General features: G+C 41.8%; 1 protein-coding gene across 37 annotated transcripts in view; it reads right to left on the bottom strand.

Moving 5' to 3' along the window:
• Positions 1-26,603, bottom strand: part of ANK2 (ankyrin 2) — a 273,471-nt gene that overhangs the window by 30,175 nt on the left and 216,693 nt on the right. For 8 of the 37 annotated variants that reach the window (XM_086890733.1, XM_086890713.1, XM_086890708.1 and 5 more), the window contains 10 exons: positions 20,925-21,069; positions 16,552-16,654; positions 15,855-15,958; positions 12,450-12,491; positions 11,515-11,550; positions 5,489-5,713; positions 3,978-4,076; positions 2,582-2,736; positions 1,594-1,805; positions 569-773 (listed from right to left, as the gene is read on the bottom strand). In XM_086890733.1, coding sequence (XP_086746859.1) covers positions 569-773; positions 1,594-1,805; positions 2,582-2,736; positions 3,978-4,076; positions 5,489-5,713; positions 11,515-11,550; positions 12,450-12,491; positions 15,855-15,958; positions 16,552-16,654; positions 20,925-21,069 — 1,326 coding nt within the window. Of the gene's footprint in view, positions 1-568; positions 774-1,593; positions 1,806-2,581; positions 2,737-3,977; positions 4,077-5,488; positions 5,714-11,514; positions 11,551-12,449; positions 12,492-15,854; positions 15,959-16,551; positions 16,655-19,247; positions 19,260-20,924; positions 21,070-26,201; positions 26,279-26,603 lie in introns of those variants that run through there. The other 29 variants (XM_086890725.1, XM_086890727.1, XM_086890730.1 and 26 more) reach the window with 16 other exon arrangements.

Genomic DNA, 26,603 nt, shown 5'->3' with positions numbered 1-26,603 from the left:
CCAGATATGCCTTCTCCTTGGGTCCACTAATGCTAACAGGACCGGATGGGCTTACCCTGAAAAACCCAAATGCACAAATGATTTTCAAGTGATGAGCCCTGTGGTACAGGATTTAATTAATTAAATTAAATACTTGCAGCTCATTTGTGTCTCTTAAGGGAGACTGAAGGAGATGTTAATCAGTTCGGAGCCATGGCAAGTTAAGTGTTTAACTCCAGTATTTTCTTCCTAAGCATCCTGCAACTTTAAATCGGTACTACTGCTACTCTGCCAGGCAGAACTATGTTGGTTCTCAAGAAACAAACTTGTTTGTTGTTCCTTGTAAGGAAAATGCAAAAAACCCCACCAAACCCAAAGGATGTGATTAGACACATCTCTTGTTAGTGCACACAACAAATGTTATTTCTGGTATAAATCAATTGTTTGGAAAGTAGCTTATTTTCTCAGCTTCTTGCCCCAGTCAGATTTCCACCCAGCTTCCCCTGGGTGCAATCAGTTCAGCATTTCCAGCCCCTGGGGACTGCCAGTTTCAGGAGGCACGTGGAGAGCTCCAGGCCTGGCATCCTACCTGTTATGCTGCATAGTAACCTTAGAGTGGGCGTGTCGCCTCCATAGCCGTTCATGAGCCCATCGCTGGAGGCCTTGGGCACGGGAATCGTCATCGTGATGGGCTTATGGAATTTCCTTCTCCTGGGCTCCAACGTGACTATGGGGCTGAAGGTAGCCTTGTTGCCCAAAATCTTCTTTGTAAGTTCAGTGTGCATAGGCTGAGCCTTTCCAAAGCAAGAGGAAATAACAGAGCAGTTACTTGAAAACAGTTTAATGCCATGTAAAGAACTGGGTCTGTATATTGCCTGCAAACCCCTTAAGCTTTCAAATGGCACAATTTCCCATGAAAATCTGCAGACAGAAGAACTGACTGCCAGTGAGAAGGGGAGACCTCACTTTTTCAACTTTGCCATGCCTGCCTCTTCTTCCTATCCCCTTTCTTGCTGCCTATCAGATTTTTACAGCATCAATTTAAATTCACTTAACCAGTAGCTAGCTAACGATAACCTGGTCACCTTTTCCCCCGAGAACAAACTCTGGCTGTTTTGCAGTGCTATTCAGCAAATCCCAGGAGATTTCAACAAGCTCAGTCTCTCGGACAAGGTAAATCATGGATGCATGCAGCAGGAGGACAGGATGAGACCAGAGAAGACTTTCCTTTCTGCAGGAAGTGAATTGTTACACCGGTTCAGTCACACTGAAAATCTGTACATTTAGTAGTAGCAGCACGGTTAATTATTGCAGCACTTTGTACTTCTCTGATGCCTTTCATAAGAAGTATTTGGGAAATTCTATGACTCATATCGGCATCATCACCAACATTTCTTCCCGAAGTTATAGAGAGAGTTAACAGAAGTAAATGGAAAACCCAAAACTTTACCAACTTGCTTTAACTTTTGAATGGATTTTTTTCTTTTATTGCTCTTTTCTAGAAGCGCTGTAGCCAACATACAACACGACAAGCTGGACACGCTGGTTCTCCGTTCCAAAAAGGAGATTTGTCACCAATAACAAAAGCAGAACTCTGTGAATGCTGTGCTGTACCTGGAGGCCAACGCGAATTCTCTTGGTGAGTGCCCCTTCTGGGAAGACTGCCTGCACCTGTGGGACCACGGTGCTGCTCAGCACCCCTCCCTCGGGCCCGATGAGGTTGCTGTCCTGTTTGATCCGGGACACCACTGCGAAGTACTGAGGGAAATCCCGGGTGATGATGCGACAGATCCGCTTCTTCTCAAGCTCCTCTGGAGTGTCAAGTACTGAGGGCAGAAGAGGGGAGGGATGGTCAGAAGACCAGAGTTTCATAGAAACACTACAGCCACCTTCAAAATGCACTCAAGCTTTCCACAGTGTTGCGCAAGTTACACGAAGTACTTTGTCTAGAAATAAGGGGAAAAGGAAACACACGCCTGTGTTCAGCTCAACCAGAGCACTCAAGACAGAATAGACAGACAGATTGAGCCGTGAATTGAAGGCAGCAAACAGAACAAACTGACACCTCCAAGATCAGCAGCCAAACAAGCCAAGGGATTGGTTCCAGCCCCTTCTCCCTCACCTATTTACAGTGTCCTACGAAACAAAATTTCAAAACAGTATCAAAACATGAGTTTGGCTTTAAGGCTGTGAGTTGTCTTGTTTACTTTGGGATTTGTGAGGTTTTTTTGAAAAAACCCCACAAATTAATAACAACTTCTGCAGCTCCTAGACAGCCCGAGGCCGTTCTGTTCTCTCAGAAAGCAAGAGTACCCATGACTGACATTTCCTCCCACACACGGAGCTGCTCCGAAAGGATCAGTGTGGTAATTGCCTTGTTTTGGAAAGATGTTTGCTATGGAAGCTTTTTGTTTAACACCACGAGAAGGAACAGGAGAAAACACACGTCTGGGCTCTACTGTCAGCTTCACCTAGGGGAGACATCCTGTCCCACTGCTTCAGCAGCCCATGCAAAGGAAGTGAGCGCCATGGCAAGAGCCGCTACCCTCAGGGTACAGAAGGAACACAGGAGCAGGATAAGAAACCAAGTGCCACCGGATACCTTCATCCATCCCATTCAGGATTTCGTTCAGTTCATCCTCAGTGTATTCGCAGAAATGCTCCTTCCAGCTGTCCCCGTTCTCGCTGCGCAGGATCACCAGCTCTCTCTCCTTCCCGCGCAGGGCGGCAAAATGGGGAATCTCCACAATCACGGGCCTGGCACAGCAACACAGCGCATTAAATGCACACGGGAGAGAGGAAGAAACAGGATTAACAGCAACTCTATTCAGTCTGCTACAAAGTGACCTGGAATTCTACCTATTTGGCTGGAATGCTTTGGCATTGTCCTAAACTAGCAGGCCACTAACACAGACTAGATTGTTACAGGGACCCAGTAAGTGCTGAAGGACAGATGAAAAAGTGCATTCACCTTTTTCCACAGTGTGAATGAGATTTGGTAAGATAACAGTGCTTATCCGGAAATTTGGTGATTGTTTTTGCAAATCCATCAAAAACTCATGCTCGTTTTAGTTGTCACTACTGTCTGGGTTAACCTGTGCAACTTCATTTCAAAGAGAATCTACTGTAACGTATAGGAATAGAGGGACAAATTCTGATCTCACTTATACTAGTGCAAATCAGAATAATTTCATTGCAATCCGGAGGCGAGGGTGTCCCGTGCCAATTTAACTTTGTAATTCTATACATTCCAATGAATTTATTCCTGATTTACACCCTGGGAGAGATACAGGAAGTCGGAGGAGATTGTCTGGGTTACTATTGCAGTATAAGAGATAAGAATTTGCCTTGTTGCCTTGCAAGTCAACATCTGCACCAGCATATGCGCCCATATATATATAGATATATATATACACACACACATATACAACACATATGTGTACATATATCTGTAGTGAGATATACATATACATACATAGTCTTAGAAATAGGAGAGAAGATATAAAGATATTTGTAGGTTACACTTCTCTAATTAGAGGACTCACACAGGTCACCAGGTATGTAGTAAATGCCATGTGTTCTATCACACTGGTGGTACCCAACATATAACTTATTGATTGATCGCTCCTTGATACAAAAAGAACAGTTTAAAATTTACAGTAGATTCTTTTTTCTCTTTTTTTTTTTTTTTTTTTTTTTTTTTGTGGTCCCAATCCAGGTTGCTTTGCTACAGACATCAAGCACAGAACTAGGAAGATTTCATGCCAAAACAAAAATGAAGGCCACAGTACTTGAAGAAAAAGATACAAACATACCACCAAAACAAAACCACAAACCACAAAGGTTGAAAAATGGTCCACTAAGGGTTAAGAGTACAAAATTTCAAATGATAGAAAGGGACGATATCATGGGCATAATGACATAAAAAAATCATATTGCAGAAGGAGGAGAAGAATGGGGAGGTCAGCATCCATCAATTTGTTTCAAGTCTCTCCTACCCAAGGAATTTGGTCCCAGGAGGCCCCAGCTGAAGGATTCGGCTGACCAAGCTTTCTCCCTCATTAAGTGGGGGAGGAGCCGTAGGCAGATGAAGTTTACTGAGTACATCCAAAGCAGCAGTGAAAGAAAGAACATAAATAAACTTTATGTATTTTTTGTGCCAGAACGCCAGTGCCACTGTCTGGTCCACAGAGTGGAATTAGGCTGTACACTGAATAAGGTTCCGTCCTAGCCGTGACAATTTGGTGACCCAAATCAGAAAATTCGTTTTGTTCATTTAGGATCTTTTCTTTCTTTGGGGGGGGGGGCGGTTTGGCTGCGTCCTGAATGGGAGCAGGATCTGGACCTCAGAATGCACCCCTGCAAACAGTACAGTGATTTTCTGATCTCGCTGCCAGCACAACACCTTGGAAAACGCTTCCAGGAAGGGCACAAAGATCTGAGAGTGAATAAACTACACTATATGCTTGTCTTGCAGGGGAGACACTCTCATCAGATAGGAAAACCATTAAAAAAGAATGGGAGACATACTTAAAATCCATTTGTGAGTGACAAAGATAATGGGAAGACTGAATGTGACAGCACAGTATTTCTTCTGCTCTTTAGATTTCTTTCTCCTTCTTTTTAGAAATGACCAAGATGTGAAAAGAATAAGTGGTAGCACTAACAAAGATGGTGGCTCTGATGACTGCCTGTTGTAACAGGATTTTAAAGCAACTGAGTTGTTTCCAAATGGATTTAAATTATTGGTGTATACAGCCACTTTTTTTACAGTTTCTGAATGAAGTTAATTTACTGCATTTAGAAGGGGTTCCTTCCATCATCCACTTTTGGATGTCACAGTTTTTAGGGAGAATAGTTGGTAAAACTAATTTTCACAAGTGCAGATAGCTGCTGCTTTCAGCTGAAAATTGCTAAAATGAGCTCAGTAGCAGACACAGATCTGATCTTGCTATGGGCTTCGCAGCACAGGAAGAGAGAAATGGCCAAAAAAAAATCCAGAGTTGTCCTATTGTTTAATTTAGCAATTTCAGCCCCAGAAAAATCAACAGCACTGTGCATCCCCGACATTCCAATTTACTGATACCATAACACAGGACCTTTAAATAAGCTCCTGTTACCTTGTGTTGTGTAGGTAGCAGGCTTCACATTTGGGGGGTTTGATCAGTGCAGTACCATTAATTTTTTTGATAGAGCGTGAACTGCCTTTTCTGGCTGCAAAATTCTTTTCCCACTGTAATATCACAACACCGAGCAACAATAATAATATCCAAGGAAGCACATTAATCGCAGCGCTGATGTTTGAAACAGCTGTTTTGAACAAGAAGGTGTAAAAGCTTTGCGAATCGTTCCCTGCCAGCTGCTCTGAGTTTCTCACGACTTCCCCGTTTGTTAAGCACACGCTACAGAGATCCTTCTCAGCTCAGTTTTGCCAAAGGAACCATTTCAGTGCAACGCAAACACAACAACAGGCTGAAGGTTTCCCTTCGGGCCACGCGGCCCCCCTTACCCAAGGAACTGAGCCCCAGAGGGTCCCACTTCGATGAGGCGGCTGGCCAGCCCTTCTCCCTCCACCATGGGCGGCATGGTGGCCAGCCTGTGGCGCTTCACCAGGCGGCACGTCACGCGTGTCGGCGCCGTGCACTTGCGCGGGGGGATGATGATGCGCAGCCCGTTGTGCCGGCAGCCCCGCATGGCGCCGCCGCGAGCGTCCACCATGAAACTCACCAGGAAGCTGCAAAATCAGGGCAGACAGTGAGATCCAGAGCACCGACTCCCTCGGTTATGTTCCACATACGTACAAACGACGTATGCAAGTAGAGCTCTCGCTCAAGAGGTACAATGAGAAAAAGCCTTTCTCCCGTGTCAAGCACCAAATCATGCTGAGTTCATTTTTAATTCAACTGGCAACTGCTACCCAATAGTTCTTCGCAGAAAATCTTATGTCACGGGGCCGCTGTTGGTAAAATACCAGCAGACTGTGGTCTGTCCCTATTGCAAATGCAGCTATCGCTACTCTATACCTGCAAGCAGCCGTATTTAAAGCTGGCACTCTTTAAATACTTCACGAGCAAATACATCTTATTGAAAAAAATTATTTATGATTCAAAAATATACAGCCAATTTTGATTGGATGGCTCAGGGTTTTTAGTTTTTTGGGTTTTTCTTTTAGATTCTCAATAGTAGTTCTCAATAATTTTCTAGTTATTTGATAAACTATAATTTCTTAGAGAAATTAAAAAATCAAATTTCATTCTGGGATTAATGAATACAATTCATACTCCATCAGTGGGGTTATCACCTATTTATATTAAAAACCCCAGTGTGTCATTTGAAGGCAAATTTGGGGGTTTGGTGAGATGAGAAGAGCTAGAGTCACTATAGAAAAGGTTTTTTTACAGATTTTGGGTTTTCTGTGATACAATGTCTGGCTGGAAAACTTAGACATGTAAGAAGCCATCTACAGGGAGCCAACTTCTAGCACAAGGTCAATTGTTCATTCCTTTTTCTCTAAAAAGGAGAAAAACATGTCATTTTGTTTGGAATTTCTCTTGTGCTGATTTTTTTTGTAGTTCCACATATACCAACACGTGGATTTTTACAGACTGGGGACGTTCTTGGGAAACTACTAGAACTACTTCCAATTTATTTTTTACTGTTTGATTACAGGATCATGCCTGATGTGGGACGGTAACGTCAGGTTGCTGGAAGTGAAAATAAGAGGAGATGAGACAGAAGGGTGTCAGGCCTACTTCTAGCCACTAATATAGAACCAGCACAATGGGGAGTCGCAGAAATGCTACTGAAGGACCTGCAATAGAGAAAAGCCCTTATAACAGGAGTAACAAACACAGGGATTTTTCCACTGCCCCCTTGACCGTTCTGTGCAACAAACATTGCATCCATTCATTGTCCACACAGCTACAAGAATTCCACATGCTGTAAAAACACAACACTCGACACACCGTGCAGGTCAGAGATGGACGATGGGAAGGAGCCACAAGCGCCAGTCGGAAGCACACCATGCACCACGGATGCCAGTCTGTCTCACACATGCAGGCTCCTAGTCTACTGCCATTCAGATACCTCTAGGATTTGCTTAGGGTAAAACTCTGGGCAGTACAACCATTAGCTCATTCCTTAGAGGTTGGTGTTTCTGTGGTTTTAACAAGGGGGAAAAAAAGAAAATGAAAACATTTTACAGCTTCGATTGTCTGGGGATTTGTTGAGAAAAATGGGAGCTTCCTTCACAAAATACATTATTTGTACATATTAGAGCACAGATGAAAGAAGAGCTTAAGAAACTCTAAATGCTCAATTGCTGCACTAATGCTCTTGGCTTGTGCTGCAATTGCCCCTGAAGCTCATGAAGTAGTGCTATCAAAACGGTTCTGCGTGATGTTTCAGAGAATGTGTCCAAGTCTCCAGTACAATGGGTGTGTTGGAGGCAGTCAATGACACTGCTGGAAGAAGAGTTCCTCATTTTAAGACTAACACAAACACTCCCCCCACAACTCCCAGAAGCTAATGAGAGCTCTGACTGAATTAAAGCAGCATTCACATTTCTCATTGTGCGAGCTGTCATGAACACAATATTTAGGATTCAGTTATTTTCATTACTGATGTAATACTCAGGATTGTATGCTTTAACACCAGGATCACTTTTTTTTTGCTGTCCATCACTAAAATATTACTGCTGGGTCACCTGCTGCCCCACGTTCTCCTTAGCTTATCTCCCTACTTGTCCCTGCAATGCCAAACCCGCTGTTCACTGCCAGAACACAGACACTCCAAAGGTGAGGATCCAAATACAGAAAGTAATCTCCTTTCTGGGTTCTTTTTTTGGTATGGTTGCAACTCCTTCTTTCAGTTTGAGCTTACTGAATGTGCCTGGTGGGTCAGTAAATCTATCACCAAGTCTAGCTCACTCCAGCCATCTCTCATTGGAACCACCCACGGCTCCAAGGAGTGGAAAAGCAGGCAGAGCTAAGTCTCACTGGGAGGAGAGCACGGAGAAAACAGTGCTAGGATAAAACCAGTGGGTTATTTTAATTATTATTTACTGTAAAAAAAGAGCTGTTTCTATCATAAAGAAGATCTAAAGCTGTTATTTAGACCGCACAGAAGGATTACTGTCAATTATCACATTAACTATGGAGGAGCCAGTACTCATACCCAGCTCCAGAGTACTATGGAATTCCTGGAAAAGAGGTTTTGGAGAACTAGCATGAATAGAGTGCAAAGGAAAGAAACTGAAGGGGAAAATGTCTGAGCTTTAGACCTGTAGCATAATCCTGTAAGGACAGAACATCGACACAGGGTTTGCAGACACAGAGTGTAAAAGTACATCCTCTTCCACTACACCACTCTGCTTTTTTCCCACCTTTTTACTACATTCCTTTTTTCATCCACTTACTCAATCCGATTTATTTTCATCCTTTTTTTTTTTACATCAGCACATTTCACATAATTTTAGCTATGCAAGAGAGTGAAACAAGTATTTCATAAGAAAGCCTTTTCTGCATCACACCAGCCTCTTATTCTGCCTATGTGCTATATAATAGGGCATCTGGATGGGGCCATTGCTGTTCCAAGACTGACTGAAAAAGCTATTCCCTTCTGAAGGAGTGTGTCCATCAATATACAAATAATTTGTACAAAACTAATGCATGACATAAAACATGCTTCCTGAAGCGTGCCTTTAGGAAAGTGAAAAATTTCTATGACTAATATAGAGTAAATGTAAAATTCAAGCTAATTATTTTGCTGCCCACGCACACACACGTTATTTTTCCTCTTCCACCTCTGTTACCAAGTGTTGTTAAGAGACCAGACTGAGATAGGAAGAGACTGCACTCAACAAACAACACTAGCAGGGATAAATGGCAGATGAAGCCATCGCTCTGGGAAGTGATACCTTATCATGCTAAATTCCCATGGCCAGAAAGAAACTAGAGCATAACACTAGCACATGAATAACCCTAACATCCCATATACTCTCCAAAGCTAAGCAGCAAACTCGGACCTCAGTCCATGTTCCAGCTGCATGGAGCATTACTACAACACTATCAGCCACCTACGTACAGAGAATAAAAGGGAGAGGGATCATTACACACAAATGGCGGAGAAGAGATCAAGAGGGGAGAAAAAAAAGAAAGGAAAAACCCAGTTAATAAAAGGGATTAAAGGAACTTGAAATTCAATTAAATGATGACTCAAAGTCAAAGCGGATTGCAGGTTAAAGCTGCGTCTTTCTCAGTATTAACACAGCCTTTGAGTAAGTTTCATTTCCAGTTTTAAAGGTTCTGTTAGAAACGAAGCACAACACAAACTTGTGACCCTGGCAGTCTCACAAACTGGATCAATACTGAGATTTCCTGAGCTTTGGAAAGGTGGTAGAACAATACAGTAGCCAAACTGGAGAAACAAATGAGGTTCAGGGAAATCATTGCCCTCTCTCTTTTAAAGAGAATGAAGGGTAAATCAGAAATAGAAAAAATAAAGTACAAATGCAATTCTCTTAGACTGCAGGGGAATCTATACATGCTTCTGTTAAACACACAGCAGTCAGCTCAACCATCATCCATTCTTTCTCAATTTAGCAATCTTACTAATAAATTACAGAGGCCATTTAATTCTTCTTCCATTTTAGAGCAATTGAGAACTATATTCTTGCCAAATGAAAGATATATCAAAAAACACTGGCTCTAGTGGCCTTGGGGTTGAGTATACACAAAAAAGGCCCCTAAATCCTTCAGGCTGTTTTCACACCTCCTACAGAAAGCAGAGCAAACAGCTCTCAGGGTTTCCACTTGATCAAAACACAGACAAAATATATGCACTGGAAAGAAGAGGCAAAATGTTGGGGTGTATTTTGATGAAATATTTGTATTTTAGATCTGAGCCTGAGTTACTCCCTTTGCTGATTTTATTCTTATCGAATTAACTCGGCTTTATTCCGTGTCTATCCTCAAGTGAATGATAACAGCAGGATGAACAGAGACACTGGAAACTGGATGTGTCAGTGCTGGAGGGGGTGAAGGAAGCCACTTATTGTGTGCTTTGAGAGGAGTCCCTGCTGTGTCAAGAGGTTCGCGCAGGCAGAGTTTCAGGCGGCCGCGAGCGTGGGGGCACTCATTCTGCAGAGTCGTCGGGAGAGCCATGCAAACCCAGCAGGTGAGGGGGCTTTCTGGGACAGGCAACAGCTCTTGGAACACACGGAACCAAACTAGACAAAGTCTCCACCACCACTTCCATACGCTGGGCTCGGGGACGGTTGCTCTTCCCGAGCAGCTGGGCAGGCACACATGCGCTCGGCAGATAGCAGGGAACAAAGCTCCAACTAGAGCACACCCGGTGTAGACACAGTCAAAAACTTCTCAGCACACATGATCTCAATTTATAAAAGAAACTGGGAAACAAGGAGATAGCAGCATTCAGTGTTAGTCGCAGTGTGAAGAAGCAGAAACAAACGATCGGGGTGCTTCGGCCATCGGAAAGTGTTCAGCGGGAGAAGGAAACCGGAGAGAGGCTGCAACCCAGAAAAAAGGCCTTGATCCAGCTCCCACTGAAGTCAACAGCAAAGTCATTCAACTACCTCAGAGTGCTTTCCAGCAGGCTGCAACTATGCCATCCAGAAACAAGGCAAAATTCACATTCCAGGAGGACAAAAAACATGATCCTAACATAGGAAACCGCTACAATATGAACTTGTGACAGCATTCTCTCCACTGCGTTAGTCAGCTGCTGAGAAATTCAGGGACATGGCCTAAAAAGATGGGCCGCTTGATGATTTTGCAGAGCTTAATATTTAAGGCAATTTTCACCTTTCTAGGGTTAGGCTGGAGGCAGTGAACAGGTCCTGTGCCAATTAACAGCCATTTTGCCAAGAGAAGATAACCTCCTTTGGGAAAGTTCAGCTTCAGGCTTTCTGTGCAGGATGCAACGTGCCAGTGGTTCAAGCACTGATGAACCGTCACACAAAAAATAGGTGTGGCATGAAAAATAATATATACCAAGTCTGGGCTGTTAATTCTACCACTTCAAATATGGTGGCACAATTTGGGAAATGTGGCTTAGAGAGTGGCTCTGCAATATTCTTTATACAGACAAGAGAGGTGAAAGGCCCACTTACCAATATAATAATTACAGTGGTTTGTGTTGAATTATCTGGGGGGGAGGACTACTTCTTTAAATATTAATATTAAACCATGCCACCAACGAAGAAAAGGTATGGTTAAATACATCAATGGTTAAAACAAGCTAGGATGGTATAAGGAGGTTTGTTAAGACTTTTTGCAGTGTCCAGAAATTGTTTTGTTATAGATGCCAAAGCAGGTGGGAGAAAGTGGACACTTACTGTATAAGAAAAGTAGTGCCTACTTAACTATTACTGCTGGTTAGATTTATTTTTTTCTCTTGGCTAATGGGCACTATCAAGACACTAAAGCATCCTGAAGTGAGGTAAGAGGGGAGGATAAATAGGGTGGGTGAGAAGTGCAATGTATTAAAGAAAGAAATTATGCAGAAGTTCACCTGCTGTTGTCAAGATCAAGACATGGAGAAGAGCATCTGCAATAGAATAGATGGTTTAACATCACAAAGGAACAGAAAGGGGGAAAAAAAGAATGAGTTAAATGAAATACTGAAATACTGGGAAAATGAAACAGATTTCTAAAGCAAACACATGAACATATACATATATATGCATATTCCTCACATGTGGGAAGGTAGAAGTGAGTATGGAAAACAAGCCTACATAAAGACCCTCAGTTCCAAGTGGCCACCACCAGTACAGCAGTGAAACTGGAGGGATCTGGTTTCTCTACGGACATTCTCACACTGGAAGCCAGACACCTAAAATGCACACTTGGATTCTGAGTAAAACTTCCAGAAGCAGTTAAGGGGAAATGCTGCTTGGTTTAGGTATCCACATCTAAAATGTGGACCAAGGGATACCAAAGGGTAAGGAACCTAAGGTAATTCCAGCCAGCGCTCCTGATAGCACAATAAATCATATTTTTCTTTTCTTAAAATCCTCTATCAATACATTGTCCTCCACTTCCCTCCATTTCAACATGTTTCTTGTCCTCCTTTTGTTCTACAAAACAACAAATTTCCAACTCTCATTTTGACCTGTTCAGGCTCTCAGTAATCACTTAGTGTCACAGGGACGAATAGTTTTCCAATGTCCCTTGTTATTATATGGATCTCCATTGACATTTTCTTCCATTGACATGCTTTGCTATTAATGCAACACACTCACTGTTTCTCCTCATTGTAACTTTCTGAACAAAGGCCACAAAGCTGCAGCATAATTTGAAATCATTTAGACTTTCAGATTTAAGAAATGACTATCAGCTGGTCGCTGCCAGGTCCTGTTTCCATAACAATTTCCAGGAAATCAATCTCACGTCGGGAAAAAAATATTATGGATTCAAAATACAACACTTGAAACACATTTTGTTTACCTTGTTAGCAAGGATCCAGCGTCCTTTTTGGCAGACATGCAGCTAAGAATGATAATTCACATTATTTGTCACATTAGGAGCTGCCCAATCCCTCACCTTTTCATTGATGGAAACAATGACTTCCAGCAAGATAAACTCACTAATAATATCCCAACTGTGTAATTTACTTTAAGATACAAGTAGTGACACGTTCTGACCACCCGTTAGTCAGACAGGGACTTCTTCAGCAAATTGCATAAAAGAAATCAGGATCTTTCATCAAACAGGAGTTTTACTGTGAGTTGGAAAACCTGCTGGGTATTTGCTCTAGAACACAATACCAAGTTAATATCAAAGCACGGACCCAAAGCTCCTTCCTCTCAGTGCCATGATCCTGACAACATGTCAGATTTGCTTTCTTATCTACTGTGCCTCTACACAGCTGTCAGGAAAATTCTTAGAAATATAATTTATACAACTCATTTCACTCTATCACCAGAACACAAGTAAGAGAACAACACAGTTTTGCACACCGTTAATGATTTAAACATCTTACAGTCACCCTTATCTTCACCATTCATGCATATTCTTATGGGAGATAAAAATATGGTGCTGCCAAGCAATGTCTAAATGCTGCAAATCCTTCAGTTCAGTGATTTTTTTTTTTTTCTGCCTTCCACCTTAATAAAGATACACATGTTCTTCCACAATAGGATATTGTGTGGTATAAGACTAAAACTGTGAAACATATTTGCATTTTTCTAGACAGTAGCTCTGTCTCTCACATTCCAGCACGAAATTATAAATTATATCCCCTAATACCAGCAGCAAAGTCATAAAACTCTATCTTATTAGATACTCAGCACCCAAATTTTTTGGCATATTCAGAGATCCTTAAGTTTGCTCAATATGTAAGATCAAGTAGTTTTGTGAGAAGAAGAAAATCTGATTTGCTTGAAAGGGAGTTTAAGTGCAGGAATTGATACTTTTCTTTCAGCTAAAGTAGGAGACTATCTGGAAACTGTCAGCCGTGTAAAATGACCAGATCTTTATTTTGAGATTTTGAGCCCTGCAAGAGCATTACCTCTTAAAAGAGAAATATTTTTGGGATTTCAAGGTGGTTGCTAAAGACTCTGACCAAAGAACTTACTTTTTCTTCCTTTCTGATCAAATTATCAACCTACAGAAGGAGCAGATATATTTAAAATTTAAATGGATGGTTAAAACTTTTACCCTTCTAAAATTTCACAAGATTTGGTCAGTCATGCAAAGGCTGAAATATGTGCCTGTGAAGGTCCAGATTGAGAGAACAGTTCTCTATGAATTTATTATTATTTTGGGGGTGTTAAACTGTGACCCACAGCAACACTTCCCTACAGTGGGAGATCAGTAAGGACCCTACAGCAATTTGGGGTTCACCACTGGACTGGTGCATGAAGAGAAGTGTCATTTCTCTCCTCAGATTGTACAGAATACAAACTTGCATCTGTGACAAATAAATTACCGTCCAATACTTGGCTGCTGTGTTATTTCTCAAAAATACCACCTGAATTCAAGTAATTTTCAATGTCTTGGGCAAAACCTTGCATGGGACCACTGACAATGTTTATCCAGGATTTCTTGGAAAATTCAAAGAGTTTCCCTTCATGATAGGTAACTACTAGTTCAGTGCATGCCCTAAATGTCAGCAGTGCTGCTGCTTCATAAGAACCCACTAACAGTGTGTGTCTGCATGTGGAGGGGAGCGTGGCTGACCACAGGGCTATGAATCACAAATGCATTTGTTGTTCCAGCAGAGTGAGCACAACAACCATCACCTTCTACAACTGTTTCACTTTTAAAATAAGGTCCTACAAGCAAAACTCTATGATAACTTAATGATTCAAACCAACCTAAACAAGATAAAAATGAAGTGTTGTACAGGCCTTTTCAAAGGCTGAGGGATTGTTATTAAAGGTTTCTTTATTACAATATTTAGTGTCAGGTTGGTGTATATAGATAGAAAGAACATAATTTGTGTTGTATTAAAATCCACTGTTTCATATGAGGCTGCAAAGAGTTTTGCTCCTATTAAAATCAGATATTTTATCCTACCACTAGCATCCTGGTCATCCCAAAAGGTGGGAACATCACTCACATTTTTTAAAAGAGAACAACAAAATAATTGCACATCTGAGAAATAAATTCCACTCCTCTACAAATTATTTAGTTAATCCTCTGCAATCACAGCAAAGACCTACCTTTCAGAAAAGGCAAATTAATACATCCTTTGGAAAAATATCTGTAAATTCTGTAGGGTTAGAATAAAGCATCAAAGCAATTTTAACCCTTTCATACCAGCACGTATATAAACAGATAGACACCTAACATATTAAGCATTTTCATTTCATTTGTTAGTTTTGGAGCTCATGAGAAGCAAATCCACACAGCAGTGGTCACAGTCAACTATCCTACAATCAGCTAACAAACAATATTCTCAACTATGTCACGTTAGTTAATCTGGCAATATTGTTCCTCCTCTAGATCAGGACTGCCTGCCATTCCAAATGGGACCCCAGTGCTATTTTTTAAAAATACTGACTGTAGGATAGTATTGAACTCACTCAAGATTCACAGAAATCATCTTTCCCCTTGTGCTGTCCAGTCATGCTGTGTACACAGCCCACAGAGATTAAATGCTTTTAATTACTCCAGTTTCTTCTGAATTCATCTGCATGTTCCCCATCTAATCCAATGACAGGACATAAATAAAGAATTCAGTGTGAAGACTGAAATTACTTAAAATGCAGTAAGTGAGGGCATTTAAAACAAATGCAGTCACAGATTTTAAGGCCAGCCAGGATAAGGTTTGTAAATATGATCTTGGCTGGGCCTGCATTTTGACCTGCCTTATGCCATGACAGTGAGCTTGCCTAAATGCAAATGCTTACAAAGAGTCAGCTGTACATGAGGAGAGTGGTCAAATATGTGCAAAGCACCACGATGTTTAGGTTGCTTGTCTGTTCATGTAATTTAGAAGGCAAACACTGGAGCTGGTGCTCACCTCAACTACCCCACCAGCATGGTAAGTACTGACCATCTGGAGTGATTAAGCACTTGGTGTCAATAATTATTATTAACTCTGAAAGTCATTGTACTTATTTCTCCATAAAATACACACAAACGGCCTGTTTGTATGTGTCATTTATCACATTCATTCCCCTTGAATTTGACTGAGGGCTCAGTGACTCGCAGTGATTTCAGAGAATAGCCCTGGTACTCCAGGCTTGCTTGGTTGTCAGAGCTTAAAAGATCATAACAATTTACTGGCAGCTACAGGAGGCAATGAATTAAAATACAGCTCCTAGTTAAGCATTAGTTGAAGCTCGTGTCACTGCAGGTACTCTTTTTCTCACTATGTAGCATAATGTTAATTGAGAAACTCACCCAGAATGAATAGGGCTGGAAGAAAGAGCCACATTGTCCAAGATTTCAGGGCCCAAGCTTAAGCGATATGAATTCCTTTCAGCTTCTTTGGCCAGAGTTGTTACCTTGGGAAGCAAAATAACCCCATTTTACTACAAAGAAATCAATTAACGGACAAAAAAAAATAATATGTATTTTGCATAGTAGTGCCTAAAGCATTTAAACATTTTCTTTTAAAACAACAGACTACTAATAGCATTAAGATAACAGAAATCCTTATTGTAGAATTTTGTATTTCCCTAAAGTAATCCTACATTAGTGGTCTCAGTGAAATGAATCCTGTGATTTAACTAAGAAGGCATTTCCTAAATCTCTTTTCTTTTATCTACAAGCACATTTCAAGACAGTATCTTTTAGGACAATGGCTATGAGTTCATTACATCCCCTGAATGTGTATCTATTAGCAACATTCAAATATCAGTTAAAATGAAGAACATCCAGAAAACAGTCCCCGTGCTATATTCCATTTGTTTTGGAACCGAGTTCAACACTGCACAGGCACAGCATGCCATTAAATATGCCTAGAAAATAGAGAGATTTGTACTCAAACACACCAAGCAGCACACACCACACAGTCTCACCAGAACAATTTGCAGAGCAACCTTTCCCTGTCTCCTGATGTCTGCAGCCAAGAAGGGGCTTTGAGAGGTTAGCTCACCTGCTGGCTGGGGATGACCACGGTGTCGTCGATCATGGCGCTGTCACGCAGGTAAGAGGCGTGGCTCAGCGTGTGGGACCTGTCGGAACTGAAGGACCGCAGGCTGGGAGGTTGGTAGGATGCCAGAGCAATGCATCAGCAGCACACAGGATGTTGCAAAGGTGTCATGACAGATCGAGTGGGAGAATGAGAAAAGCGTGCTATTAGCAACACCATGCAGCTTCCAGGGGCAGCAGAGCGCAGTCAGGGGAAACACAGCTTTACACGCCTGTGTTGTGCCACCGGTCTGACCACGGGCCACAAAGCCTGTGCACTAAACTATTTGCTTCCAAAGGCAGAACCTAGAGATTAATCTAAATGACAGTTTATTTTAAACTCACAAATACTTGAGATTTGGCTTTGTGGCAAAATGGTTTCCTTACAACAAAGAGCATTCACTTCTGTTAAGGCTCTTTGGAGAACTCCTCTGCTGCATCACACAAGCAAACCACTATGGAAAACCGGGATGCTACCACCTGAAGAAAAGCTGGAATGACTCTTTCAGAAGCTTTGTTAGAACCTACCCTCTCCCCTTAAACTGTAAACCAGTAGGCCTGACATTGTCCCCTGGAAGGTACACACGGAAAGGCGAAGTGTGGCCAGCCGCAAGCTCCTGTGTAAAACAGAACCTTCCCCCGAACCCCAACAGCATCTGCAGGGAGCCAGCCCCGGTGTGAGCACTCATCTCGCTGCAAGTACACACAGCTCTGCACAACACTGGTTGCTGTAGCAATGAGAGGTGCAAGGCAGTAAACAGGCTGCTTCCAAGCACTGGCTTAGAATGTAGCTGCGGTATCCACCAGCAAAAAGCAGAACAAATAGACAAATAAAACACCACAGTTGGACATGTTGAGGTAAATGGGGCTTCTGCTACCAAACAGCACGAGTTTTGTCCTTTTAATATTCACTAGCTGCAGTAAGACAACAATGATTTTTAAAACCAGATCATCCACCTTCAGTTGTTGTGCGTGTACTCTGTGATGTTGATGTAGACCTTGAGGAATATCGCACCTCTAACTGAAGGGAGCAGTTCCGTGTTCCTGGCTTACACATCCGTGAGTAGTGCTCATAATGACTAACATGCTGGATCAGAACAATAGGCCATTTATCCAGATCCACAGAGTTTTAAGGGATAATTCATTTTCAGCAGTTAGCAATAGAAGTCATGGGTTCATTACAGACGTGAGTTTCAAATGCTTTAAGTGCATATCAAATATCATCTGAATCACGACCATTTTAAACAATAGTTACATTCACTCCGTGTTTTTTGGATCCATTTCTAGGAGAAATGGTTATCTTATTTTTATTAGAAATATAAGACATTGAAGAATAATGAGTGCTGTTGATCATTAGCTTATACCAATGGCCTGTTCAGCATCCCAGGTGGATGGTACAAAACTGGAAGCACAGACAGGCATTAGACAACTGTCAGCCTCCAGAAAGCCTTGAGAAAAAAGCAAACCAAAACCAAACAATTTTTTAATTTGGTTAAGGAACAAGCCTCAGTAGCAGACCCCATTTGCCATCATTATCCTGTGCTCATTTCCGTGTTTGACACTTCCAGAACCGTTGTGCTGAGCCATGCAACGCTCGTGAGTCACCATCCAAGCTGTAGGTTCTGCTATTGAGATAACACCACGGGCTGGATAGATACCGAACGAAGGGAAGTCTGAACTGCATTTGGCTGGTTATCTCTAGGGTGATTCTGTCCATCCCCAACGCTACTGCCACCACTACCAGTAGCCCAGTGCTAGTCACTGTGTAGAACCTGTACACAAGCTCTAACAAATACATCAGGGAGTGGGCTTTATCTGCAGACAGAAAAGACTGAGGTCTGTGGGTAGTTACAGGTTTAAATTCCCTGCTAGGCTCCATTTCAAAAGTACTGCTCAGATGGCACCGCTCCATCTGTGCATTGGACCAGCTCAACAAAGAGCAAACCAGCATTTAAAAGGTCTGTGCTGCTCAGACTTAGGAATAAAGTTACTGATTGAAATGACAGTCCCCTTACAGACTGAACACGGGATTTAATGTTAATCATTGTCATAAGCATTCAGGAATTCTACTAAATGTAAAGAAACCTACCTAAATCAGACACAAGACCATCACCTGAATGCAGACTCTTCTCAAACGTGGTTGATAAATCTGAAGTCTGAAGGGCTGGGGGACCGACAGCACCCAGCCCCAGAGACAGAGCTGTGGAACCCAGGAATGCTGCAAAGCTCCTGAACCTAAGAGTGCACCTTGCCTGCGTGCACAGGCACATTTCACCACCTCTAACCCAGAACAGGACCCTGTTGGTATCCAAACAGTAGGATCAGCATCCCCATGCTCAGTTCCTAATCTGCTTGACTGAAGGACTTGCAGTGCACAGTCACTTCCCAGCCTAAACCTAACGAGCTCTAGTCCAGCTGAACATATCTCTTGTTTATATATTAGTGTACATTTACATATGTTCTTTCAGGAGCTGAGGAAAAACCCTGAGGTCACTGAAAACTGTCTAAATCAACTGTGAAAATGTTTCTCAAGAGCAGCATCTTTCCTTTGGTTCTCCAACTCAACTTTCTGCACACAGCAGGCCTCCAAAGTGGATGAACAGAGACAGGTGCCAGAGGAGGAGATAGAAACAAGAGGTGTTCATGCTGTGTTGTACCTACCTGGGCATGATGCTAATGAAAGCATATGGAAAAGAAAAATGAAGGAAAGAGAAAATAAAATGAATAGGGAAGATGGTTACAAATGAAAAATATATGTTTTTAAATCAAATTGTTTAATGCATAAGATTACATGAGTCCAGACTACTAATACTATCTTGCTTTACTGAATTTCCTGAAAAAACAAAGTCATTGTAATGCAATGAAAACCACATTAAAAGGAAATGGAAAACAACTGAAGCAGTCTTTGAAAAATTCTTAAAATCAGTAACCTGAAGGTGATAAAATGAGACCATGGAGTTAGAAAGAAGTCCTTCTTCCATTATTTCTCCCTTTAGAATTTTGCTACATTTCAGTATAATTTTGCTTGATACAGGATTTGAAATAATTTTCATACAAAATAAACCATATCAGAGACATGTCAGTGACAATCTACTGAAATTTACTGACAAGATTTAAAAGCTAAAATATTCTAAATGGGAGCTCAACTTAAACTGGCTTAACTGGCCTGCACAATCATTTCTATATTTCTATTCATCTTAAAACCTAAAATCTCCCAAACTTTGTTACCTTTGAAAAGAACAAAAGGTTTTGATTTTAGGCATTCTGATGTAGTTCAAGAAGTTCCTCAGAGAGTTAAAAAGCCACACAGTCACTTTGTTTTCAGTGTACTCACTGTCTAAAAACCAGCAGAGACTCCAGGCTTGCAGGACCTGAATGATGGGATTTACACATGCTGTGAGGCAAACCAAACTGTTTCCTGACATCTTTTGTTCCAGAAGCAATTCCCAGCCTACTCAAGTAAACAGAACGGATCCTACTGATTCCACTGAGCTTCAGAAATGCTGCCAGAATAACAACCAAAACTGGAAAAAGGAGGTAGCCTCAAAATTCTGTTGCCAAGATTTCAACTTTTTTTCTTTTATTCCCTTTAGTGTCCCCCAGTTCTAAAGACAGTGAGTCTGGAGACAGTGCTGATTACACCCAGGCATGCCTGGGTGGCTGTTCTGAGATAGAATTGTGAGGGTTAACCTGCCAACTTGAGCCTACACTCATGAAGGCTTTCCTTTTGGCAAGGGAGCTCCATATTTTTTGTACACTTTAATGACACTCTGAAAAAAAACCCCAAAAACCTCCAAATAAATAAATAAATAAATAAATAAATAAATGAAATTTAATCAAAGCTGCAGGCATTATTATTCCACAAAGACATCTAAGCTTAAGTTCAACTTGTTGGATATAAGGAAATTAGTATGTTGTCTGGACTGAACACACTAATATTTCTATATTATTATTACTGTTGTTGTTGTTGTTGTGTCAGCAGAACAATTATTCTTCCCTGCTAATTCAACCATGAGGAACCAGATAGAGTGGATGTGCTTGCAGACACTCACTGCCAGTCCACTGCTCCTCTCCTGATATCTTGAGCCAGCAAACCACTCCAAAAAGTCAGCTCACCTGATGCTCAAAGCCTGTCCACCCATCCCCTGACCCATGGCAGCAGGAGATGAGGGTGCCCACACCTTCATCCTGCCAAGGGGTGACTGCCACGCTGCCACACCGAGTACACCAACGCTGACCAGTGCACGCCAAGCAGAGAGACCCTGCACAGGGATTTCACACTTACAGCAAAACCAGTGCAGAGCTGTCATGAGCAAAGTTACGGATCTGGGCAAATACCTGTCCGAGCGTCCTCCTTCCAAGCTGTACCTCAGGTAGTTCATTCCATCCAAGAACTGGCTGCTCGGCAAAGAGTCATCTCCCAGCTCCCGCAGGTCTTCTGGCCTAAGGTACTCCCCTCCATCTCCTGTCATCGTGTCATCACCTGCAAATCAACCACACCAAGGGTAAGTGCACACACGAGTTTCATTCCATTGGCACCTCGAGATCTAACAGCTGGATGGCACAATGAACAGGAAGGCAATTTCCACTCAGGAAACACTGCAAACCACAAGCAATTAACGTATTTAATCGAACTGGCACGCCAAGCAAGATATTTTGAAAAACAAAAGGAAAATCAAGGCTATTAATCGATTAGATTTCAAATGTGTTTTGCTGTTACACACACTGGCAAGGAGCACATCTCTTGCTATGCTCTAAAGCGTGTTCTTTAATCCATCTTAGCTTCCTGGACACAGCTATGCTGTATCCCAGCCTGACAATTTATGGTTAAATACCACCACATATTTGACTGTAATCTACATGTTTTCAGATGAAAACATGTTTTCTGTGGCCTTATGCCTTATTGTTGCAAAGGCTAATTTAAACCCTCTGCTATCCCAGCTCCATATCATACCAGGCTCTGTCACCCGTATTCCAACATCTTTCTGTGATCAGCAACAAAATTTGTATTTCTAGAAGGTGGCAACATCCATAAACTGGATATAAGCTCACTTACATAGATGGGAATGATCATAATTCGTAATGAATCCCAGCCTAAATGATCATTTGCTATCTGACACAGTAACCTTTGTGCATACACTCTGAATAATGAAATTGAATCCTTTTTTTTAGGTCCGGAATTCTTCTCCCCAGGAAATTCTGTCTATATGAAGTCACAGTTTGCTTTTCCCCAGCAGACTAACAAAACAGATTTCACTGCCAAACAACGTGTAGATGTTTCTTTTCATTCCCACTTGCAAGACACTTCCTCTCCACAGTCTCTGCCTGGATACTTCAGTCCTTTTCCCGCTGGTAAATCACTGCAGTGTGAGGCTGCCAGAGGCTTGGTGTGTCCCACAGAGGCACACAACATGACCCCAGGCCACCAAGAGCTTCAAGCCTTCTCAAATTCTAGGCTTTTCTGAAGCTCATCTTGATACTTGTTTTCACAGAGCAAATCAAGCTATTTTTTTTCTAGCTTGACATTTCAGCTAAGAAACAAATAATTTAATTATTTCTCATCTAAAACTGAGTAAACTTTGGGGAGGGAGTGTTAAGATTTTTATGCACAGACAAATATTATATGTAAAAATGAGTCTCGAATCTTTTCAGTGTAACAACAAAAACTCTTGAAAATTCCATCTGCCCACATTAAGAGGGAGAAACTGGGCACAGTTTCACAGAAAACAATAAAATGTATTTAATCATTTAACGTTTCCTGTCTTCTGACAGATGATGCCTCCTGTTTCCTGGGAATGTCACATTAAAAAGCACAGGGCTTAGTGAAAACTTGGAAGATATTAAGGCAACGCTGTTAATCAAACAGTAAAAGGAATTTCAAGTTATATTTCAAATAAACTAGATAATTATAATCATGCCAGACATTCCATTTATAATAGAAACAAAGGCAAAATCTTTACCGCTTCCATCACACCCACAACCTTTTTAAAAAAAAAAAAACAAAAACAACAAATCCAAAGTCTGCTCTGATTTCAGCTTTGGCCTCTCATCTGAGAGCTGTCAATAGCGGGGCTAAGCCGCAGCGTTTGATGTGATGGGACATCTGCAAACAGTAACCAGACCACGCACGGATCTCTCGCAGCAGCAGGCGAGGGCTGAGGGAGCTCCCCCCAGCCCCTGTGCCCTCCCATCTTCCCTCCCCGAGATGAACACGCAGTGCCTCCTAGCATATTGGGAGAAGAAACAGGGCTTGAACTCAAAATGACTGCATGTTCGGCTGACCAAGGGCTTCCTGACAGGGCAGATCTCACCAGATGGCTGCTTTGCGGCGATACGGGAACTGCCCTTTCTCACCGTGCCAGAAACAATCCGTCTGCCATCTCATTCCCCATCAAATTAGTGCCAGGAGCATTTCCACCACTTACTAACTACTCTGGGACAAATGTAACCCTTGACATTGATGCTCCATGGTTTGCAGTGGCCATCTATCCATTTGCAAAATCCAACTGCTGTACGAGAATTGCTCTGGAGTTGTTTCTCACAAAACATAGAGAAAATATAGAGAAAACTTTAAAATAAAATAATAAAGGAATGGAGACTGTGTCAACCTGCCAGAAATTGCTTCTAATAGACATTTTTAAAGCCACATACAGCTATGAGTTTGCCAAAATTATTGTTTTCTCTGCAGCATGCAGGTAAGTCTAAAGCTCACCACAGAAGCACTGAGATGGAGAAAGGATAACTATGGCAATAACAATTTTTATGGAATTAAAATTTGTTATGGAATATTCTGTAACTGCAGAGCTTCTCTTTGGACGCTTTCACTTCCCCAAGTCAATCCTCAATTTAGTGGCCCACACTAGCAGCTTCCCTGGATTATAGCTTGGCTAATGCAGTAACTTTGTTTATTTTTAGCCAGCCAGGAATGTGGGGTTTCACGTGTGGTTTCAGATGTTGATAGATGACTTAAAATGAATGATCTTGTCAGCTATTGGGAGCTCAGGGCAGCACTCACAGAGTGGCAGGAGGTGATCTCAAAAAAAGAAGTGTACTTCAACTCCCAAGGACCTCTGGGGAAAGAGTAACACCTTGATTTTGTTTTCTTGCATATTTACCCATTGCAAAAAGAATTCCAGTACTTGACAGGTGGTTACTGTGGTATTTAGGAAGTTGCCCTTGAACTAGCCCTAAGCCACCGAAGCTTTAATTCTGTAAATCAGCATCTTGTGGCTACTTTTTAGACTACTGAACACAAAGTGCTTTATTTAGAGGGTGAATTAACTCAGCGGTGCTGTTCTGAATTTACTCTGCTCTAATGTGCAGTAACAGCAACATAAGTCTATCAAGAAAAATTCCTGGCTGCAACTTTAATTCCCAGTTTTAATTAAGGAAATTATGTTTTCCCACAAATTCAGGTGCTTCTTCAGAGGAATTATGTGCACGTACAACAGCAGTGGATTCTGCCCAGACTTAGCTGCTCATTTCTCTCTCATATGCAGCAGCATTAGCTACTCCAAGGCCACGTGTGGCGGGGGGCACTCAGGAAATTCATTGCTGTATTTCAGCACGGTGGGGGTTTTTCTTTCTCATCAGAGATCTGGTGCAGCCAGATATAGGATCAGCTGTGAACTGCTTCCTGGAATCCAAGGTCACTACAAGGCAGTAGCTCAGAGTGTCCGTGAACTCTTGGCACATGACAACCTTCCTCCATCCCTTGCCTGCGATTGCAGGGTCAGCACTAATTACAGTTTGGTGTGAGTCAACTTTCCTGGTTGCCATCGCAGGCCATGCTGCTCCTGACAGTGGTGTTTTCATCCTCTACTTCAGCCTTTCCATTCTCTCCTGCCTGCAAAAGTTGTCTGGCTGGAAAATAACTCATCAGGACTAAGGAAGAGATGCATTTTCAGACAGATGGGTTCTCTGGGCTGGGTCACCACACGGTGAAATGCTCGTGCTGCCAGAATGGAGGATGTGGGGCAGCACAGTCGGAGCTTGACAACTTCTGCAGCAGCCAGAACTTGGTCTCAAGCAGACAGTGGAACTACAACTTTTGAAAATTAACTGGCAATGAGGAAGCTCAAAAAGAAACCAATGAGAGCTCTTGAACATCCTGTTTTACCAGTTGTATTCCCTTTCCATAGCACTACCCTTATTGTACTATCTCCCACGGGAGTCTCAAAGATAAACCACTGTTGGTTTGTGCAGCTCTTCCTCACAAAAATGAGGCATGGAATGAATACAGAGGAGCATTTTACTATATGGGAAAATAAGAAAGAAACCAGGCTCCTGCCTTTTCTACATTTTCCTGTGTGTCTACACAGACTCAGCCCTAACAAGAATATTTGCTTGTGCTTAACTTCACTAATTCTGTAGACATCACTAAAATACATTTCACAACACGCTTTGCAGTAAAGTTCTACAGATCCCTCAGGTGCAAAATGCTTGTTTTGTGGTGACAGCCTTAAAGCAACTGAACTTGGCAGCAATACAGCCAAGGCAGACACAAGGATGAAAATGTACAGGGTTTTTAGTGCGACTTCATCCACACCAAGCGTTTCTGTTGGCAGGGGTACACGTTGCACAAACCACATCTCTTAACAGCTCTGCCTGTGGGAGTCTGCAGTGAAATCCCCATGAACCAGGATTAAACACCATTTCAAATAAATGATTTGATTCTGTACAAAAGGAAGATTTGGTTCTGCAGGTAGCATAAAAAGTAAAGAATTCTGAATAATAATCCGGTGGTTAAACACAAAAATGCTGCAAGAAAGTCGAAGAATTAAAGTGACTTTTGGTCCATTCAAGATATTTTAAAATTGGCTACACCTATTTTATAAATATAAAATATCAGGACCTTTTTAGTTTATAAAATAGCAGGATATTCCATACCATGAAGAGCTATCTGGTAGATCTTTGTCTTTTATTTTATACAGCTAAGACTGGATGTTAACGTTGTTTTAGGGATGCAATGATATATTGACAACATGACAGCAACTGTGCAATATAACTATCTTCCAAGCAAAATGCAAAATACTTATCATCAGTGATGAACATGCTACACAACAGGACCTGAAATACTTTGCTCAAGTACTTTTGTGTTCAACTTAACAATTCTATAAATACAGCTGGCAGGTTTGCAGCAGCACATCGATTTATTTCAGGACACATCGCGTCACTTGAAGGAACACAGCGTCACAGAAACTTTACTGCTAGCCTCTCGTGAAGCTACACCAGCACTAAAAGGTTCATCCTCTCTCTAGTCAACAAGTTCTGCAGCCTTCCTGTCCCCAGCTATTTTAAATTTCTGTGACAAGAGCCATCCACATTAGGAGTTCTTGCAGCGAATGTTAATTCAAAGCACAGGAGAGCATTAGTCATGCGGGGCAGCCCCTTCAAGTTCTGCCAACACGCTCAAGATATAGGTAATAAATCTGAGATTTTCTGGCTTCCCTTCCTCCTCCCACCTTTCAGGAAACACACACTCAGCCACACTTCAAAAGTAACAGAGAGGAGCAGTGTTAGGTACCCAAATTATACAAACATGTGTTGTTGCAACACAAAACAATAAACCAGTCAGTCATAGTTAAACAAAAAGAGAAAGTCTGTGGGTCTTACTCCACGAACTCCTGCTAACAGCACCCGTGCCACTATATGCCTCCCCATCACTGAAGGGTTCCTCATCAGAGTGTTTAAAGGCTGTACAACACACAAATTGGTTGGAGAAAAAGGAACACCCTGGATTAATCCTGTAGAAGCAGGAAGACATACTAGGCTTTGTGGATTTAAAGATGATTCAACTGTAGATGAGGAGAAAACTAAACAAGGTGAACATAAGGCAATGAGCAATTTAAAGGCAATTCAACTTAATAATTACACAAGCAGTTGAATGTTTCTTAATCAGAGACAAAGCAGCAAAATAATTTCACTGGTCATGATGCAGCAGTAGATAATTGATTTTGAATCACACTTGTTTGCTTTTGCATTTTAAAATAAAAAGTTGTGTCTGGAGCCTAAGCA

The sequence above is a fragment of the Cyanistes caeruleus genome, chromosome 5 (assembly GCF_971803275.1).
Source record: "Cyanistes caeruleus chromosome 5, bCyaCae1.hap1.1, whole genome shotgun sequence".
Lineage (NCBI taxonomy): Eukaryota > Metazoa > Chordata > Aves > Passeriformes > Paridae > Cyanistes > Cyanistes caeruleus.
This window is presented reverse-complemented; position numbering and strand designations above follow the sequence as displayed.